At 34.7% G+C, this 19359-nt stretch overlaps 1 protein-coding gene across 2 annotated transcripts; it reads left to right on the top strand.

Moving 5' to 3' along the window:
- The first annotated feature begins 6914 nt into the window (after window positions 1-6914).
- Window positions 6915-18776, top strand: LOC124410343 (rotatin). Of its 2 annotated transcripts, XM_046888624.1 has the most exons (30): window positions 6915-7103; window positions 7199-7383; window positions 7584-7760; window positions 7896-8011; window positions 8499-8757; window positions 8912-9070; window positions 9205-9309; window positions 9461-9982; window positions 10100-10320; window positions 10396-10633; window positions 10715-10924; window positions 11011-11217; window positions 11354-11527; window positions 11604-11739; window positions 11986-12210; window positions 12322-12583; window positions 12671-12846; window positions 12959-13204; window positions 13293-13516; window positions 13693-13986; window positions 14094-14334; window positions 14425-14593; window positions 14685-14881; window positions 14979-15718; window positions 15963-16167; window positions 16364-16575; window positions 16797-16937; window positions 17109-17238; window positions 17901-18183; window positions 18256-18776. In XM_046888624.1, the coding sequence occupies exons 1-29, from the start codon at window positions 7058-7060 to the stop codon at window positions 18170-18172; spliced, it is 6489 nt and encodes a 2162-aa protein (XP_046744580.1). In that variant the 5' UTR covers window positions 6915-7057; the 3' UTR covers window positions 18173-18183; window positions 18256-18776. The 2 variants fall into 2 exon arrangements, with proteins under 2 accessions (XP_046744580.1, XP_046744579.1); XM_046888623.1 differs by having other exon boundaries at window positions 17901-18776.
- Window positions 18777-19359: the final 583 nt, after the last annotated feature.

The raw sequence follows: 19359 nt of genomic DNA on the forward strand, positions 1-19359 counted from the left end.
CACCGGGCCAACACAAATTTTGGCGCACGCACTGCGCATTCGGATTTGCAATAAAATGAATAAACTTATAGGGACCCAAATTAGTAGTTTCAACCACAAGCAAGCGTTAGATAAATAAAAATGTATCAATGTCATTGTACAATATTGATAGAGGCAGTATCCTCGTTTATTAATTTTGTAACCCGCAACCTAAATTGCTAGTATTTTTTTTTTTTAACATATTAATAATTGTAAGTTTCAAAATTTTAGAACTTCAAATTTTTATGGAAACTCAATGTTCTTAGTAAATATTGAGGATTAGTTACGATAAAATAAAAATGTACATGAACTAAAATTTAAAAATGTTAGTATATATATTTCTTTTTTTATTCGCATATGGTCGACAACTTTTAATAACCTCAAATTGTTTCTTAGCCATTTGCGATTGTTACAATACTGGGGCAAATGAATATTCTAAAAAAGTTCAGTTACTCAAAAGAGTCTTTAAGATCTATATGAAAATTGTAACAATAACTTAGCTTGTAACAATATAATTCAATCAAAATACATTAATATAAATAATAAATATGTACACATTTGAGGTAGTTTTAATTAAATTCATGTTCCAGCATTGAATGATTTATATTTGAAATAAAACAACATTTAGTTGACATAATATAAAACATGATTCTAAAAAAAGTCCAGTTGCTTAAAAGAGTATAAGACCCATATAACAATTGTGACAATAAATTGAAATAATATAATTCAATTAAAATCCCTTTCAATCTTGTGTACATATCCATAAGAAGATGAAGACATCCATTACTATAATAATGTATTTGTTAAAAATTCATATAAATATAGTGACAGCTCGTTTCCACACCACCACTAGGGGTAGAGCACTCAGTGCGTTTTTTTTAAACGTGGTATCCCCAATAGGCCTATTCCACGAAGAAGGAATGTAAAATTGATCTCAACGACATTGACAAATTTGTTTTTGTATGCAATGCAAATACTGAGAGGAGAAAAGGAGGAAGAAAAATCCCAATCACCACAAAACGTAAGATCTTTCGAATTCTACAGTTCAATCCAAAACTAAAACTTCATGAAGGAGTATTAATAAAACCGATGATCAACAACTGGGGAGGAAACTATTTTAAAATAAAACTAGAACATAACGAAAACGTCTGAAAGAAATCGTAATAAGTAATTTAGGTAATAAATCGTAATTTGTTTGTTAGTTTGAGTCGTTGGCATTTAATTTTCACATTGTAATTAATGACATTCACAATGCACTGAAGCAGAGCAAAAGTTTGATTAGCTGAAACAGACAAAAGGTTTAATTAGCTGAAACATAGGAAAGGTTTAATTAACTGCAACATTGGAGATGTTTAATTAGCTGAAACAGAGAAAAAGTTTAATTAGCTGAAACAGACAAAGGTTTAATTAGCTGAAACAGAGGAAAAGTTTGATTAGCTGAAACAAAGGAAAGGTTTGATTAGCATAAAAAGAGGAACAATTTGATAAACTGAAACAGACAAAAGATTTAATTAGCTGAAACAGAGGAAAAGTTTGATTAGCATAAACAGAGGAACAATTTGATAAACTGAAACAGACAAAAGATTTAATTAGCTGAAACAGAGGAAAAGTTTGAGTAGCTGAAACAGAGGAAAGGTTTGATTAGCATAAAAAGAGGAACAATTTGATAAGCTGAAACAGACAAAAGATTTAATTAGCTGAAACAGAGGAAAAGTTTGATTAGTATAAACAGAGGAACAATTTGATAAACTGAAACAGACAAAAGATTTAATTAGCTGAAACAGAGGAAAAGTTTGATTAGCTGAAACAGAGGAAAGGTTTGATTAGCATGAAAAGAGGAACAATTTGATAAGCTGAAACAGACAAAAGATTTAATTAGCTGAAACAGAGGAAAAGTTTGATTAGCATAAACAGAGGAACAATTTGATAAACTGAAACAGACAAAAGATTTAATTAGCTGAAACAGAGGAAAAGTTTGATTAGCTGAAACAGAGGAAAGGTTTGATTAGCATGAAAAGAGGAACAATTTGATAAGCTGAAACAGACAAAAGATTTAATTAGCTGAAACAGAGGAAAAGTTTGATTAGCATAAACAGAGGAACAATTTGATAAACTGAAACAGACAAAAGATTTAATTAGCTGAAACAGAGGAAAAGTTTGATTAGCTGAAACAGAGGAAAGGTTTGATTAGCATAAAAAGAGGAACAATTTGATAAGCTGAAACAGACAAAAGATTTAATTAGCTGAAACAGAGGAAAAGTTTGATTAGCATAAAGAGAAAAAATATATGATAAGCTGAAACAGATAAAGGTTTAATTAGCTGAAACAGAGGAAAAGTTTGATTAGCTGAAACAGAGGAAAAAATTGATAAACTGAAACAGACAAAAGGTTTAATTAGCTGAATCAGAGGAAAGATATGATTAGCTGAAATAAAGAAAAGGTTTAATTGACTGAAACAGAGGAAAGGTTTCATTATCCGAAAGATACGAAAGGTTTATAAAGCTGAAACAGATAAAAGGTTTGATTAGCTGAAAGAGAGAAAGTTGCTACAAGTACAGTGATAGAATTTATGTAGAGTTCAACATTATATTCGCGGCAACAAAATTTAACTATTATTTTTAACAATGACATAAAAATTGCATATTTTTTTAACCATTATCTATTTCCCACCAAGAGTTATGGAAATAAATATTTTTGGCGACTGGAATTTATAGGTATCAGTGTACTTGTAAAAAAAAATTGCTTTGTTGCCCTGGAAAAAAAATAATACCATGGTTAAAAACAAATAATTTTGTACACCTCAGATATATTTAAAAAATACCTAAGGCAAGGTTCTTCACTATCAATATACACTCTATGATTTTTATCCCCGCGCGTTAACCACCGGCTTATATATGCCGCGCTTTCTCTCATAACCACAAGGTATCAAGTGGACGCGCAAAAGGCGCGGTCAAACTTAAAAACTTTTTGTTTATAACAAAATTGACTCAACAGCTGAAAGCTAAGCATATGCTCAACTTTCCCACGTACTACTAGCGAAATCGATGCGCAAACGGCACGAGCAATCGATTCGCATTATCAATTGTCGCGTTAAAAGTGCGTCCGGTTTCAGTGATTACTTGGCGCACAAAAAGGCGCAATCGAATGAATTTTCAAAAAGTTTCTAATATTTAAGACTTGTCGTAAAAACTCTGTAGAAACCCAATCCACATCTGCGTTTTTTCAAATCAGATACATTACGATGCGGATTGTTGTTCTCAGATACGAATCAAGTCCGGGAGGGAGGTTGGAGAGCATGCATTATTGTGTGGCGTGACGGTCGGCGGTCCTCTTCGACGCGAAGTCTTCGAGCTCAGCATCTCTCCCCATCTAGCGTACCACGGAACGCGATAGATGGTCCAGAGATGCGTTTTGCCCATTCAAACGATCACAGAGAATAATTAAATGAAACAATGCTGGATAATGACTGAATAATTGAATCGAATAACGGCTGGTAAATAATTGGAGTGTGATAATAAATGGAAAATTCAACCTCCTTAATATTCTAATACTGACAAATGGTCTAGACTCGTATTACAGTCTTTCAAGTGTTTTCGGAGAAAAATTTCTGTGATAGTTTGACGCTGTGGATTACAAAAGTTAGTAACATCACGGTACATCGCGACCTTCCTACCCTCGCCTGATTCCCAACGGAACCACCCAACGGAAATGTTGAAAAAAGATTCACACGCACATCCACATCAAACCCCGCGACGGATCCCAAAACGGCCACCTACCTCCCCGGTTACCTATATTCGATCTAAACGATTCTCCATTTTTTCCAACACACATCATTCTTCCTCATTCGCGCCGTGGTCACTGTCACTTACTTTTTCGTTGATTGCCTGTAGGGAGCAAAATGTTTTTGTACCATAGTCCGCCGACTCAGAATACAGTATCGCGGTTGAATCACGCCAACTCTAATATTGTATGCATTATTTTATAAAATACTGGCAGACTATCGGTACACCAACCTTTTGTAAAATGGATTAAAAACATCCTGTATGCCAACCGCATTTTTCTAAACGAGCTAAGCTTACAGTTGACAGATACTTGTTGCTTGATAAAAAATTGAAAATGATTCATAATACAGAATGCAATTTCATTACGTTACTTTATGCTGGACTGTGTAGTTTCATCAATTTAACAATAATGTGAATAATTGAATACATTTAGACCTCAGGTGAAACCACCACTTAAACGACATAATTGTTAAATTCAAATCTAGATTATTACATCAGTAGCGAAACACGATTCGATCTTGCGATTTGCGAATGAGTGATGGTTACCTGTCGCGATGCTCATTCCACATTTAGCAACGTGCAAAATTTCTAACTTTAAGTAAGCTATAGTAAATCATAGTGCAAAAAAAAAAAACGATTTAACTGAAAGTCAAGCACCGCTGCGATTGCGAATGAGCCTACCCATGCAGCTAAGAAATCGAAGATTGATGTAATATTATTGTTACCGCCACGCCACGTGACAGGGAATACCAAGGAAATAACCGTAACCTAAACACATGCAAACTCACCAATTTTCACGTCCTCCGGGCTGCTCCACACTTTAGATGTAGTAGTTCTGGTAGATCTCAGGTTGAATCGTGAAGTGACGCACTTTTTACACTGCAATAAGAATATAATAGATCAATACTCATCTGACATACTTGCATCAGATTTAGTTTCATTAGAAACTGTCTATTTTAAACAATTTTCTTTTCATTAAATTCAATGCTTTTTGATGCACCGATACATGAACCACAGAATCAGTAATAGAAAGCATTGAAAATTTATTACCATTTTCATGAAACGTAAGTAAGAAGTGAATAATATTGAATTTCAACTAAAAAGTTTAACTTTCTTAGAGTGAATTTAACGTGATAGTGTAATCGAAAATGATCTTAGTCGTGTACCTGTTTTTTTATTTTCCAACAGCACTGAAGCCTGGTCAGATGTTGTGTTTTATTTTTCGATATTTTTTGCTGGCTTCAATTGAAATAATCGTGAACCTCTATTAGTCTTACTGCAGTTTATTTCTGTAATCAGATAAAACAAAACTAGATTTTGTTAATATTTCATTTCCAAAATCCATGTACTTAAAGTAATCAGCACGTATATTTCAAATGTGTTGTAATAATTATGCTTAAACTCAAAAAATATAATCGATTGCATTGTACCTGTCGTTTTTCTGAAATAAATTGATCTCCTCAGTCAATGTAGGATGTTTTCCTGGATTTATAGATAGGGTCAGCAGATCCAGATGATCACTAACTCCAATCAATGTTGTTGCAGTTTGTTTCTGTAAACAGATAAGATACCACGATATAACTTTAAAATGGATCTACTGATCAAGCATAACTTAACTACCATTTTCAGAAAAAATAATACGACGATTAAAGAACAATTAATCATTTACGTTCCTTGGTTTTTATCGTTATATACTTCGTCGCCGTCAGATAGATAATAAGATTATAATTTTAAAACGAGAAAACTAAGCTACCAAAACGTACGAGGTATTCGAAATTCGAAAATAAGTAACGTCGTAATATATGAACTTATGGAAAAAGATAATATAATAGAATACGAAACGACGTATTATAATATCGAACCTCAGAAAAAAACGCGACGGAAGATGAATGTGTTGATTCGTAATTCAAGGAAACGCTCACAATGATAAACAGGAATCTCGGTATGTTTTCGAAGGGTAAGCTGCACCAGCCGCCACACAAGCACCACTGTATGTAAACAATGCATTCTTAAGCTCGACCGACATTATTTTTTTCATCAACTTGTTTTCAGCGCGCAAGAATCGGTGCTAAAGTGATGTGCGATCCGAAATCAGAAACAATTATTCAAACAAAGGTTATCGTTCGCAAGGTCCGTTTTATATCTAACTTTAATCCGCTGATTTCATATTGAAAGGTTTGACAACACTCGATATCGATCGAGTAGTTACCAAAAAATGCGCGGGCAAAAAAACAAAACACAACACTGTACCCTGCGGACAGAGTCAACTTCAAGTTACGCGTACGATGGTTAAATGCAACGAATGTAACTCACCTTCAACAATCCAGGCTGTTTTGATGTTAATAATACTTTGATTCAATGAGCCACTTTTCTGTATGTTGTGTAGTAATTACCGAATGTAAATTACTAAAAATATGCACTGATTATAACAGTGCGGTTTGGATTCTACAACACTGAAGTGCGCAGCTCTTTTAGAGTTATTTTTTTTTTTTTCGTTGTTCCAACAGTTATTGGATATTAGCCCATTTACCAAATCTTCGAACTATCTGAATCGGAGCCAACTCACTTTTCAGACGCAACTGCCAGTATCAGCGAGCATTGACCGAATCCGAATGAGCGCTGCGCGACGACTGCTCGCCTTTTATATATCTAAGACCGATCGGTCCGACTACGCTGCGCACGGCAGTTGCGCACAACACAACCAGATTTTGCATGTCGCAGCAGCAGGCGTAGATTTGAAAACCACGAACGAAAGGTCATAGAAATTTTTTGATTTTTCGCCACCCATTGACAAGCTTGGATACAATGACAAATTTGCCATAAGACGATAATCGAAAACTTTATTTATTAAAACATCGATATCATTGAAGTCAGATCGATAATAATGTTACCGACAATTTCAACAGGCTCTACCGGTACTGCAGAACTCGACTACTGATTGACGCCCATTGACGCCACTATATGTCGATGAGTTTCAGTCCGTTTCAGTTCTACGATCGCCACCGAACCTACTCGCTTATCGACTTTCGTCGACGTTGCTTTGGGTGCGTTCCGAAACTAGCTGGCAGCGCAAAAAATTGCCTAGGACAGAGACAGAGCTAGTCACAGAGTTGGCAGCGCAAAAGAGATAAAAGATTATTGACAGCTCTGGGAGCTAATTTCGGAACGCACCCTTTGTAGCGGTGAAATTTTCAAACGTGTTTTATAACCTAAACGATGACTGACAACAACGCCGATGAATATGGTCGTTTTATAAAATGAGTAGTATTAATACGATAACGTCGGTCCACATAAAAAAATTAGGTAACCTGAAGTTGTAGCGATTCTTTCGATATCTAGATAATATATCCAATTTCGTACATAAATATATTTTCTAAATTTGGGATGTCTATTTTCAGGCCATTCGCTCGACGAAATTCGCCTGAGAGCACTCGACAGTATCATTTCAAAATTTGATCACGGTTTCGGTTGCGATTGTGAAGCGGTCAAGAAGGAGCTTATTCTCAAGCTATTCAATTGGTTCACGTTTTCAAATGTCCCGCAGCCAGAAAAAGTTTTGGATTTACTCCTACGATTAATTCAGGTAAATGAGAAACCGAGCCCAAGATGAAAGACAGTTACACTTATCACGTTACTAATTGCCGCTATTTACCATTGGACCGATAAAAAGTGTACCAGTGGCTAAGCCAGGAATGTCAGTATGATTAGGATGTCCCAGAATTCAAAACACATTTTTTCCAAGCCTTATTTGTCATTCTGATCGTATCGTTTGTCTGTTCGCAGGCAAGTGGAGAAAATTATGCAAACGCTTTTGGTAGACTCAGATTCCAAAATGAAGTACGTGAATTACGAGCCAACCTTGATCCGTCACATCACAATAAATTGTATGAAATTGAGGCTGTTGTTACAGCTACAAATAATTCACAGCGGTCGGCTGAATTGGAGGTCCAAACTATCAAGGTAGGAATTTTTATATTCTGCCATTGATTTCAAAGTATAAGTATCAACAAGATAGATGTGGCTGAATGTGTAAATGGTGAGGGCATTTGAACAGTTTCAATTTCAATTACTACACACACAATTCTATGATTTCAGAGACCAGGTCGGTTTGTTACATCTTCCACAGAAACTGCAGATCTCCAGCTTAGAGACATCGAAGAGAGTAATAGCATTTTGCAAACTTCTACAACAAAAACTACATCGTTCGCAAGGTATGCAGCTCGAAGTTGAAAATACAAAATTCATTTTTTCCATATGTGAAAGAAGTTCAAGACAAAATTGTACACATAAAACAATTTCGAATTCTCGACACATGATAATGGGTGAATAAATCGCAAATGAAAATACGATATAGATTTTCCTTCATGCTTGGAGAGGGCATTGATTCAACACTGTCTGATCCTATATCAAATTATTCACAGGATTTACAACATTATGTAAAATTGGGAAACATAAATTTAATGTTATGCCAATTTCCTCTCCATAGACAATTCATTACTCAAAAGAAAATTGGTTTTGTTTTTTTCTGCAGAATTAATTAGAAGCACTGAATTAGAAAACACATACGCACAGAATAGTAATTTTTAATTTGTCAAGAAAAGATATACGATCATCTTGAATGTTACGAGTGAAGATGAAATGAAACTATGTTTATAAATTTGTAGTTTTTGAATGATACTATAAATGTTTTTCATACAGTACATCACTATTTGATCCGAGTCTTCAATGTGGAGATGGAACACATATTGACAAAAAGACGAATGGCGGTATAAGGTGGCTCGTTATGCCCTGGCAGCCTCTAGTTACTTCGGACAGAGGTGTGCTAGCTGCTATTGAAGAAGCACTGCACAATGTAACTGATACAAGTCTAATACTACATACGTGTCAATTCATCACAAACGTTATGTTGCAAGACTTTCCAGCAGAAGTTTTTTTACAACGGCCAGCTATTGTCACGGTAATATTTTTTTGTTTTGTATATTGTATGGATTAATATGTATAAACCACACGTATGTCCCAATGAACAAGTATGGCTATACGTACTATTAATGCTTCATTAATTTTTACATTTGGTTTACAGTGTTTGGAGTAATGGTTAATATATTTTACAGGTTTTACATAATCTTATTTCAGCAAACGAGGATTACGAGGAGGGTAATTTTTCAGAGATAGCTACAGCACTGCTGAAAACTTTGTACAAGTTGACACGTTCTCTAAGATTTCGTATTTACTATTATTGTGATCCTTGTGTCGCCAATAAAAAACAAAAGGTAAATTATGAATAGTATTATTCCATCATTTTATTTCATCTTCATGTTTTATTCACTCTTTTATATTTCTTTCCAACTCTTACGAAATGAGTTGTAACACTTTTCTATTTTTGTATATTATTCTTTGATCACAGCTGCTGGCAGAAAATGTGGAAAGTGCGACGTACCCCTCGTCCGAGGAAAGAGACAGTCCAGATGCCGGACTTCCAGAAGCGAATTATCAAGCGTATCAATCCGCGGTGAGTGGTACAAGTCTGGAATATGACAACTTTTGTTCCGACCTTACCATAGTTCAATTTTTGCAAACAATTTTACGTAATAATAATATCAAAAATACCTCTAGGAGTGTTCTAAGTTGTTATATATCTGAAATATATTTTTTTCATTCAGGGTACAAGCGAACGAAGTCAAAGTATTGTAGATAACATAGAAGAAACTGTCTTACAATCGCAGCAAATGACAATACCTACCTATTGCATACAAACACTGCAGAATATTTTGTTACTTTTGGGTCTTCCAATCGATCCTGCATTTCCATTGACACATGTTATACATGTAACAGATTTGGCCTATGAGCTTATTCGGCTACTAAACATAAGCCTTTTGCCCAATATTTGGCTGTGTGGTGACAGCGAGTCTTTGAAAGTGAACGAAAGCTTGAAGACCTTGTTAAATCTGCTTGGCGAGATAATTGAATATCTAGCATCCTATTCCAGTGTGGATCACTGCAGAGTCACATATTTGCAACTTGTGTGCATTACGACAAAACTGCTCAGCAATCTCGTTCCACTAGAATTAGCGGACTTGATACTTGCCAAACCATTAAAGCTTGCAATTGTCACTGCTGTCATGGACGCACCAACGTACTTAATGTATCCAGATATACACGCAATTTTACAAGAATATGCAAGAGTAAGTCTGCATTATTTTACCAAATCAGACAATGGATTTTCTGTAAAGTTACTAAATGGATGAATTACGGATGAATATTTAGCTGATTATTCTTGTTATGTTTCATCACAATCACAGCAATTTCATGGAAAAGAAGAGCGCGAGAATATGAAATTCTTTGACGAAACATGTCTAATAACAAAATCGATGCAGGCTGCTATTTCGTTAATGAAAAATAGTCCTGAAGTATTCGGGCCAATTGCGCTAAAAAAGATTTATGCCTCAAAATTATGCTTTTCGTATCATAAAAATTTCAGTATAATTACTCAGGCAGTTTCAATCTTACAAAATCTTGAAGAGTAAGTATTGATATTTTATGCTTTTGGTTAAATTTTATCGCTTACTTCATTGATAACATTGATCACGTTTTCAAGGTGCCACATAGATCCTAATGACAAAGCGGTAGCTACGAAACTGGTACTCAATTTATTAGCGAATAATGATGTGGATGTACAACTGGCAATGTATGTAGAATGCCATAAACTAGTCGTAGCGATTTTAGGAGTAACATTCACTAAAGGAAAACATTCGTGGAGTAGAATATCGTTTCTTCTGGAACCAAGTATTTTGGTGGAAATTATTTGTCATGGACTGGGCAATGAGAATCCAGAGGTATAAATAAACATTGATTGCATATTTATTGAAGTTATCAGTTATCCGAAATTCCTCAAACATACCTGTTTTATTTTCCAGCTAAGAAACTTGGCTGAAGAAATTGTAGTGTATTTACTCAAAGCGAAAATTCAATTGGGAGAAGAAGGATGGCGCACCTTCTTAGAAGTCCTTGCACCGGCTCATGCCCTTTTGCAATGTTTTGCTAGTACTAAGTCAACGTTAGGATCATGTGTTTTGAAAATGTTAGACCCGGATTTGTGGTCTAGTATTCAGCTTCCATATATTGAGGTAACTTATACACAGATCTGAAATTCTACCACATATTTCTGATTTTTATTATAGTTTGCCCTTTTTCTTCCTTGTCCCCTTTCAAGGTTTTAAAGGGCAACACTAGGCTTTTGTTTGCTATCAATTCTGAAGTTAGAGAAGAGGCAGTTTGTCGGCTCATCTGGCTGTTGGGAAAGGAAACTGATTCTGTTAAAAAGTTACCGCGGTTATCCTCGCTTCATGGTCTGCCGCTAAGTTCTGTCTGCATAATCGATAGAAATACTTCAATCAGACAAAGCCAAGGCAATTATCAGGTTACATATTTATGCTTTTAATACTTTGCAATCCAAAACCTAGATTCACCCCAGAATAAAAGAAGCGAATTTATGTTAAAACTCGCAACTGTATCGTAAAATGCATATTATTGTGACTGAAATAATTCCTGTTTAGAAAAGCAGTTTGTTGTCTGTTATTGAGATGCTAAATGCACCTGGAGTTGATCCGAAAATGCGAAAATCAGCATTGGTACAAATTAGCGTGATGCTTACTGATTCATCGCTTCATAGTATTTTTATCAACGAAAACGGCGTGGAGTTGATTTTAAAAATTTTCGACAGCGCCTTGGTATGTTCTTGATTAACAACACATTCTAATTTATTGTTAGTTACATACTCATTATTTGCTTTGAATTTATTTCCAGATTGAACAGGAGTACACAAATTATCCAGATTCTGTAATCCCTATATTGACAATACTGAAGTTGATTTGCTCAATGGATAGCTCTACAAGACACGAATTGGCAGGCCGGCCTGACATATATTTGAATATTCTCCGAAGTAATTATTGCATACTTATTACATAGATGTCTGCTTGAGACATTTTTTTTTTTTTCTTAAAGACGAAATTGCAAATTTGTAATATCTTTGTGGAGAACACCCGTTTTTTAAATTCCTATTCTCTCTAATGGTAAACAAAGCTCGCAAATGTCAGAATGATTCCGATGCTTAAGTGTCTTCTTTTCTTTCAATCATACCCTGTTACTAAACTACAGTAATTTCAAATGTATTATGTATTCTTTGTAGGTTTATTTTTGTTTCCAAATAACGATTGCGTGAAGAACGATGGGTCACATCTTCTGTGTTTGCTATTGTACAGCGATTACATTCTCAGAGTTGGAGACAAAGAAACAGATAGAACAAATTCTATGAATGTATCTCTTCCGTATCTTGTCGTAGCAAGGATGAGGTTGCCATTCACAAGTAAATGCCATTGGAAAACCAGTATCCACAGGCGTCCAGATTTGTCAGGTATGTGGCAGTTCAGCTCATTAAAAAAAATTCAACATTATATATGTTAGTAGAGGAAGTCTGAAGAGGTGAAAGTTTCCCTTTTTTTTTTCTTAACAAACCCTGAATCAGTTCTTCACAGCAGCAATGAAAGGGCATTGACATTTGTGAGGCAATATTGGGCTTGGGAATGGAATGATAAATTCGATATGTTGTGGAAATCTATCCAAACAATAAACGACACTCGGATATCAGAAAGACTAATGATCCACGAATCTGAATTCACGTGTCTCCAACTGAGTTCGGTACGTTACTGTTGTCAGCAACAACTGTATAACATACAGAATTCAACTACCCATGGTGGCGTAATATATGCACTCGATTTCCTCATTATGTAAGTGGTATGAAATGAATTGCAAGGGTATTGAATTTATATTTTAATCCGATTCTTCATGTTACTCATATAATACCTACAATACAGGTATCTGAAGTTGTATGATATGTCAAAGTGTATCGAATTATCTGACGTTACTTCTCTGCCGTGGGAACAATCGTTTGAGCGATTTTTATTATCACATCCCACCAGCTCAGAAGATTCCAAACTATTCGTCCATGTTCTATCGTTTCTCTACTCATTTGTGAACGTCACAAAAAGTGGTAGGTTTGAAGGATCAAAGTGATTTCAAAATTGTAACTTTCCTCGTTTGAGATTTAATGTTTATATTCATTGTAATTGCTTATGTAATTCGTACCTTATATCGGATACCAGGAAGCAATGCTTGGCTCTGTAAGATTATGAAAAACATGACAAAATCTCTGTCCGATTTACTTCGAAATCTTGATACAAACAACCAGGATGCACATCAGGCCATACTCAAGCTGGCTCGAGCATGTTCAGCGACTGAGTCGATGGATGAAACTCACAGTAAATCGAAAGATGAATCGTGGATTAATTTCATTGAGCTTGTTGTTTCAAATCTTTGTTTTGGTGATCAGCAGCACTTCTATAATCTGGGTATGTAATACGATCCAAAAATACCTCTTTGATAGAATCCTGCAGTTACTTTTATGATTGCATAATAGGTGATTACTGCAATTTTTAGCCTATCTCGACTGGCTCCTCTCGTGCCTTTCTTACTTGACGGGAAAATGTCAGTGGAATAAACATAAGAACTTGTTAATTTCACTTGCCAATGCATTGATCGAACTGATCATATCATTTCATGGAGCAGGAACTTATAGTTACATGGGGCTTTCGATAACGAGGAATTCAATTTTGTGCTTAAATCATTTACTATATCAGATGCAAAAGAATTTTGATAAAAAGGTGAGTAAAAAGAAATGTATTCCTGAAGCAGTTATCTTCTCTAAATGTTTTTACATTCAAATAAAAGTTGACTCTGTGTTTCTGCATTTTTTTTCTTGTACTCTACAATAGTTGCACTTTTTAAAATTCCATTACAAAGAGACATGTTTAATTATAAGAGTAACATTAATTCTCAGATGTGGTCGACATTTTGGTACGACGAGGGACGTGGTCTCAGCTGGTTGCCAATGCTTTGGCAGAATCGAGATCCTCTGGTTAGAGCATCGGCACTGCAGTTACTCGCAGGATTGACTGCTGCGCAACATACAGCTGCACAACTTTTGAACGCTGTTGCATTAGCTCCAAATGAATTGTGCCATACATTGCTCGATCACATTACGAATAGGATGGAATCTTGTATAGTAAGAGAACAAGCAACTGTAGCTTTGAGCAATGTTCTACGGAATTGCAAATCATCGGCATATCAATATGTGAGCATCCTTGTTTAAAGTCATCCTAAATGTGAAGCTCATTGCTACATCGGAAAGTTGTAATTGCAAAATAACTTTAATTTTTATTTTAAATTAATGAATTTTAGGCAGATTCACTAAAGTCTGAAGCTATTCTAATATTTGCTGAACAAAGCAATATTTATTACGAAATAAGTCTGGTATGCTCCAACGTTTATATGCTGTCAACGCTGGATCCAGATCCATCTAGTAATGTTAGTGAAGAACTTATGCTGTGGCAATCCGAACACAGTGACACGTTTGATAGTACATTGTTATCACGAAAACATGTCACCCAGGTTTATAATTGTCACGAGGAGTATAATTTGCGTACGTTGACACTATTGTCCCTAAATTTTTTTCTCAAATTTTCTTTCTGAAAATTAATATTTCTTAAATTTTTAACAAATATATTTACAGTTTCAGGCAAGGACTCCGAAATAACCGAGGAAGATAATTCTCTTCAATTTGTATCCACTCCGTCTCTAATCACAGCCATTTGTACCTTACTTACTGATTTAATATACGCTGATGAGCATAATGTCATTCGGCACTTCTATGAACATTCGATAGATAAATATTTTTTTGGGTACGTAATTTTTTAAATACATTATGTTCCTCAGATTTTTTTCATTCATCAAACTCATCACACTGACAACACATTTTATTCGGATTTATAGGTGTTTCAAAGGGATTCCACAGAATATTGACTCAAGGAAAGGTCTAGTGCATTACTGTGATGTCATTGAAATGTATACTGGCTTATGTACAGTAATCACAAAGTGTGTTACACATAACAGCAAGCTTACGACCACAGTAAACTTTTCCCCCGACTCGCTTTATCTAGTTATAAGTCTATTAAATCATAGTTTATATTGTAAGTACACATCATTTCTAAATAATTTTTACATTCCATAAATCTATGTTAGGTTTAGCTGCAATAATTAAACTGATTATGCATTTTGCCTGTACAGATACACAAACACCAAGATTAATTTACCTACGTAATCAGCTTTGGACAGAAATTTACAAGTTGTTAGCTGTTCTCGCCATTTCGGAGAATCAATGCTCGGAGGCTGTGCAATCTGCAATCGAATTATGCGGGCCAGAATTAGTGGTGTCTTCGATGTGCATCGCCATTAAAAATTCTACCTCTGAGCTTCAAATGAGCGCAATTGGTTCACTCGCATCTCTCCTGTCATATGAAGTTCAGAGTGATGTGCCATTGAGGAAGGATGCATCGTTGAAAGTCATACTAGACACAAGTCACACTAGAATTCCCGATAGGTGTAAAGAAGTAAGCTTGAGGAATGTTGCGTCAGATATAAATAAACTGTCGATAAAAAACGTGAACATGCATCTGAAGAAATTAGATAATAGTGATCTAAATGGGGAAAATATGTCCAACAAAACTGAAAGGATAACTGCAGATAAAAAACTAACTCTGATTGGTTCGGAAATTTGTAAAACATTGTTGCAACTCTATGTTGCGCACAGTTATACCAGATTTAAAAAAAATCGTAAACCAACGGACGACAAGGATCTCATAATTGGAGCCCTTACAAACTTACTATGCGTATCCATAGAAGCTAAGAAAACTGCACTCGAGGAGGGATTACCCGACACTACAATGGTGCAGCTAAAAGAATTATACGTCAAACTCAATTTACAACCCTTGGAACTTCAGAAGAATGGCTCTGACAGAGAAAATAAAGTAAGTTCTGGGCAATAGAGTTCGAAAAGATGTGTGTTTTGGTCAGTTGTACAATTAATTTGGTCAAATCGATATTTGTAAATTCAATGATACCCAGCTTATGAATACTGTAGTGGTGCCACAATTTTTACAAACTCATGCAGTAATTGCTACACATAAACTGTGTGTTAGACAAATACTTAAAATAATTCTTTAGTTATAAAAAGTGAATGATACAAAAAATGTATCAGCATGTTTTTTACAGATGAATCCTTTACTTCACGAGGCAGAATGTATTTTCACGCTACTCATGAATTTCATGTACAATGGTCTACAAATGAAAAAAACTATGGCAAAAGCTGGATTAGCGGACATCTTGCATAAGTTGTGGGCTTGGGTTTCAACGAATAAATCTGTTACAATTTCTGCACTGAAATTGCTGGCAACTTTCACAACTCATTGCCAAGAAGGTACATTATATTAAGAGCACTTTTATAGTTCCTTAATTTTTTTGCACAGGTTTAAAACTTTTTTATTTCATAATTCTGTCGTATTTTGAACATTATTACAATAGAGAATATCATTTTTCCTTAATTCCAACTGCATCGGTTAGGAGATATAAATTTTCTCTTAAGAAAATGTATTTTCTGTTTCTATTGTCCTCAGCTACACAGTCTTTGACATTAACGTCAACGCTACCTGGAGTTGGACTTAGAAAAACGCCAAATACCGTTGCTTTGATTCATGTTATGATACACTTGGCTGCGAAAGAAATTGAAAAAGCTGGTCGTAACTTTGACAATCATAAACTCCATTTTGCTTTTCATATTTTACGGAATGCTACTCATATCCATGAGTGCAGAGTCTCAATTTCAAAGGTGAGCTGAGCGATGCTCTGTGTATTGTAAAAAACTATTGTTGTGCAACTCAACGTCTCGAAACATGGCTCAGCTATTTATTTATAACTTATATTAAATATTAAGATTTCTAAAATAGAAACGTAATCAAAAATGTATGTAATATTTTCAGATTTAGAATTACAGTTATATTACAACTTTTTGACATTTAGCTAGCGCCTACACATTCTATCCATTTTCAGAGTAATCTACTACAGTTTTTCTCTAAAATTCACCCAATGACAACGAAAAGAGTGAAACCATGGCCTCTGGTGGAAATATATTGCTTGGAATTTTTAATCGACTTCACATATCACGAAGAAGGACAGATAGCTGTATCAAAAGTATGTAAATTTATAATTCTGAAATTTATTTGATTATAGTCTCTTCCTTTTAGGATTACTCACCAAAATAGTACTATTAATCTTTTCAATTTCTTCTTTATCCTCTTTATTTCATAGTAACAAGTATAATAATTCACAATCTATCAATAATTTATGATCATTAAATTGTAGGCTACGGATGGTCTGGATGTTCTAATCCAATTAGCTAAGTGCTCATCATCGTCAATTAGAATTTTGGCTATATCAATACTGCGGAACCTGGGATTCAACACAGCAAACAGACCAAGGCTTTTGAGTTTAGGTAATAATCCAATTCAAATTACTCTCAAATAGTTGTTAAACGGATCTCAGTTGATTTGTAGCTTGGATGATATAAACTTTCAAGGATTGCAAACTTTGCCTTTTTCAAATAGCGTTTCCAGTTTGAATCAGTGTAAAAAATAATATCGAAACGTTCCGTGCATCACGTTTCTCTGTAGTACCTGTTGTAAGTTGATCACTCTAAAAAATTTGAACATTATGGTAATCGTGGTTGCATTGTATTTGATATTGACGCATTCTACGTATACAACGCCTTATGGTATCTAGAGTAAGTTGTCAAAATCTCGCATTTGCACCACTGTTTTCGTTACATTCCTACATATTTTGAATAGTTAACATCAATTAATCAAATAAGCTGTTTGCAATACCATACTAATTTCCATTCTGGTCTTACTACCTCTGCTCCTATCTACTTTTATAATTACTATTCGGTTATTCGGCGCAGAGTGATACCATGAGTCAAGCCTACTCGTTTAGAATATTCAAATCTCAATCACTCAATGCTAATTTCTATTGGCGAAACCAGAATTACAATATCATAAGTATGACTTTCTTTAAAAGAGGTTTGACTTCGTGGGCACGTATGATTTGTTTACGCCATTATCCAGTTCTGATCACTTATATTATTTTTCCTTATTGCAGTTGATTTCATCAACTTGCTGCATAATATATTCAGAAAAGGATCATTGGCTGAAATTGGAGTAGCGGGTGCTACCCTTTGGTCTCTAGTCAGCAACAACCAAAAGGGTAAACTTATTGCTAGGAATGCTGGTTTTCTCCAAAGTATTCAAGAAGTACTGGGTCGATTGACACTCTCTGTTCCACATGCCGAACAACAGCAAGAATTAGTAAAAATGTTGCAATACCTGATACGCATTTTATCAACTTCTGAAAATCCAAACCACGGAACTTAATTTCTACAAAGGTAAGAATTTTATATTGATTCAATATTCAATGAATTTGTAAATATGTTTCAAATCCAGTTATTCTCTTGCAGAATAATCGATTTAGTTAAACTTATAACTAATTAAAATACTGTAATTTTAACTTATATCATAGACTGATTATTTGAATAAGATCTGTTAAGCGTATTTACATAAAGCTTATAAATTTTATACGCAGATATCCTGACTTTAATTGATCATTTGTAATATTAAACACAAAGCGTCTCGTTTATTCGTTGAAATGTTCTTAGATCGTCAAACGTTTCCTGCAGACATTTGTGATTTACAAAAATTCGCAAAAACTATAATGCTGTTTTATTTGAGATTTTTTTGATTACAAAAGTAATATGCCTACGGGGACAAGGTTAGTCCGGATCGTTGTGTCTTTAAAAAACTTGCCTGCCAACGCGCTGATTTAAATATTTATCGTTAAATTAATGAGGAGGAAAAGCTGGTTTTTGTTCTTTTTCTTTTAGACATTCTGTATATAGACGAAGATACCATATTTGTTTGTACATACATACGTTGGTATAAACAGCTTGTATAAAACAAATTTCACAGCTAAAACACTCAACCATGTGTCAGATAAATTTCTTTGGATTTTTTTATTAGTAATGAATGAATTATACTGTATATACATATCAACATGAATTCAAAATCGCGCCGGGCAGATATTTTTTTTAAATTCGGTAAAGTAAAAATTATTTCACCGTTAAAAACGACGTTTAAAACCTTTCGATCAAGTGAATACATATTGCTGGTGAATCTCACCAATACGATTCCAATTTTCTCAACAGCGATCGACGATGGTTTTAAATTAAGGAACAATCGATGGTATGCACGTATCTTATAAGTTTCACCGAAAGTATAAGTGAAAATTGCTACTCGCTTGTTATAATCAATTCATGAATCAGTTTGACGAATTTTAGGCGGATGATTGGTGCAGACTTCAGCCCATACAAATAAAATAAAAACTGTGCTATTAGTCAACTGGGTTGAAAAATGTCGGTTACACAGCTGTGTTTTTTTTCTTTCAAGTTCTGGCATAATGTAATTAGTTGTTTTTCACCGAAACGCGTAAGAACTTGAATTTTACGTGAGACCGTTAAAATTCCCGGAATCTTACAACGGTTTAAAGAACTTCGTTCCATTAACGC

The sequence above is a fragment of the Diprion similis genome, chromosome 9 (assembly GCF_021155765.1).
Source record: "Diprion similis isolate iyDipSimi1 chromosome 9, iyDipSimi1.1, whole genome shotgun sequence".
In the NCBI taxonomy this organism is placed as follows: domain Eukaryota; kingdom Metazoa; phylum Arthropoda; class Insecta; order Hymenoptera; family Diprionidae; genus Diprion; species Diprion similis.

What these genes read in the sequence shown, in the direction of transcription:
- LOC124410343 (XM_046888623.1), top strand. Translation starts at nt 7,058, where the DNA reads ATGAGTAGTATTAATACGATAACGTCGGTCCACATAAAAAAATTAG. An exon ending in TACTCCTACGATTAATTCAG is followed by an intron (nt 7,384 to 7,583) that starts GTAAATGAGAAA and finishes GTCTGTTCGCAG; the next exon opens with GCAAGTGGAGAAAATTATGC. An exon ending in TCGCCAATAAAAAACAAAAG is followed by an intron (nt 9,071 to 9,204) that starts GTAAATTATGAA and finishes CTTTGATCACAG; the next exon opens with CTGCTGGCAGAAAATGTGGA.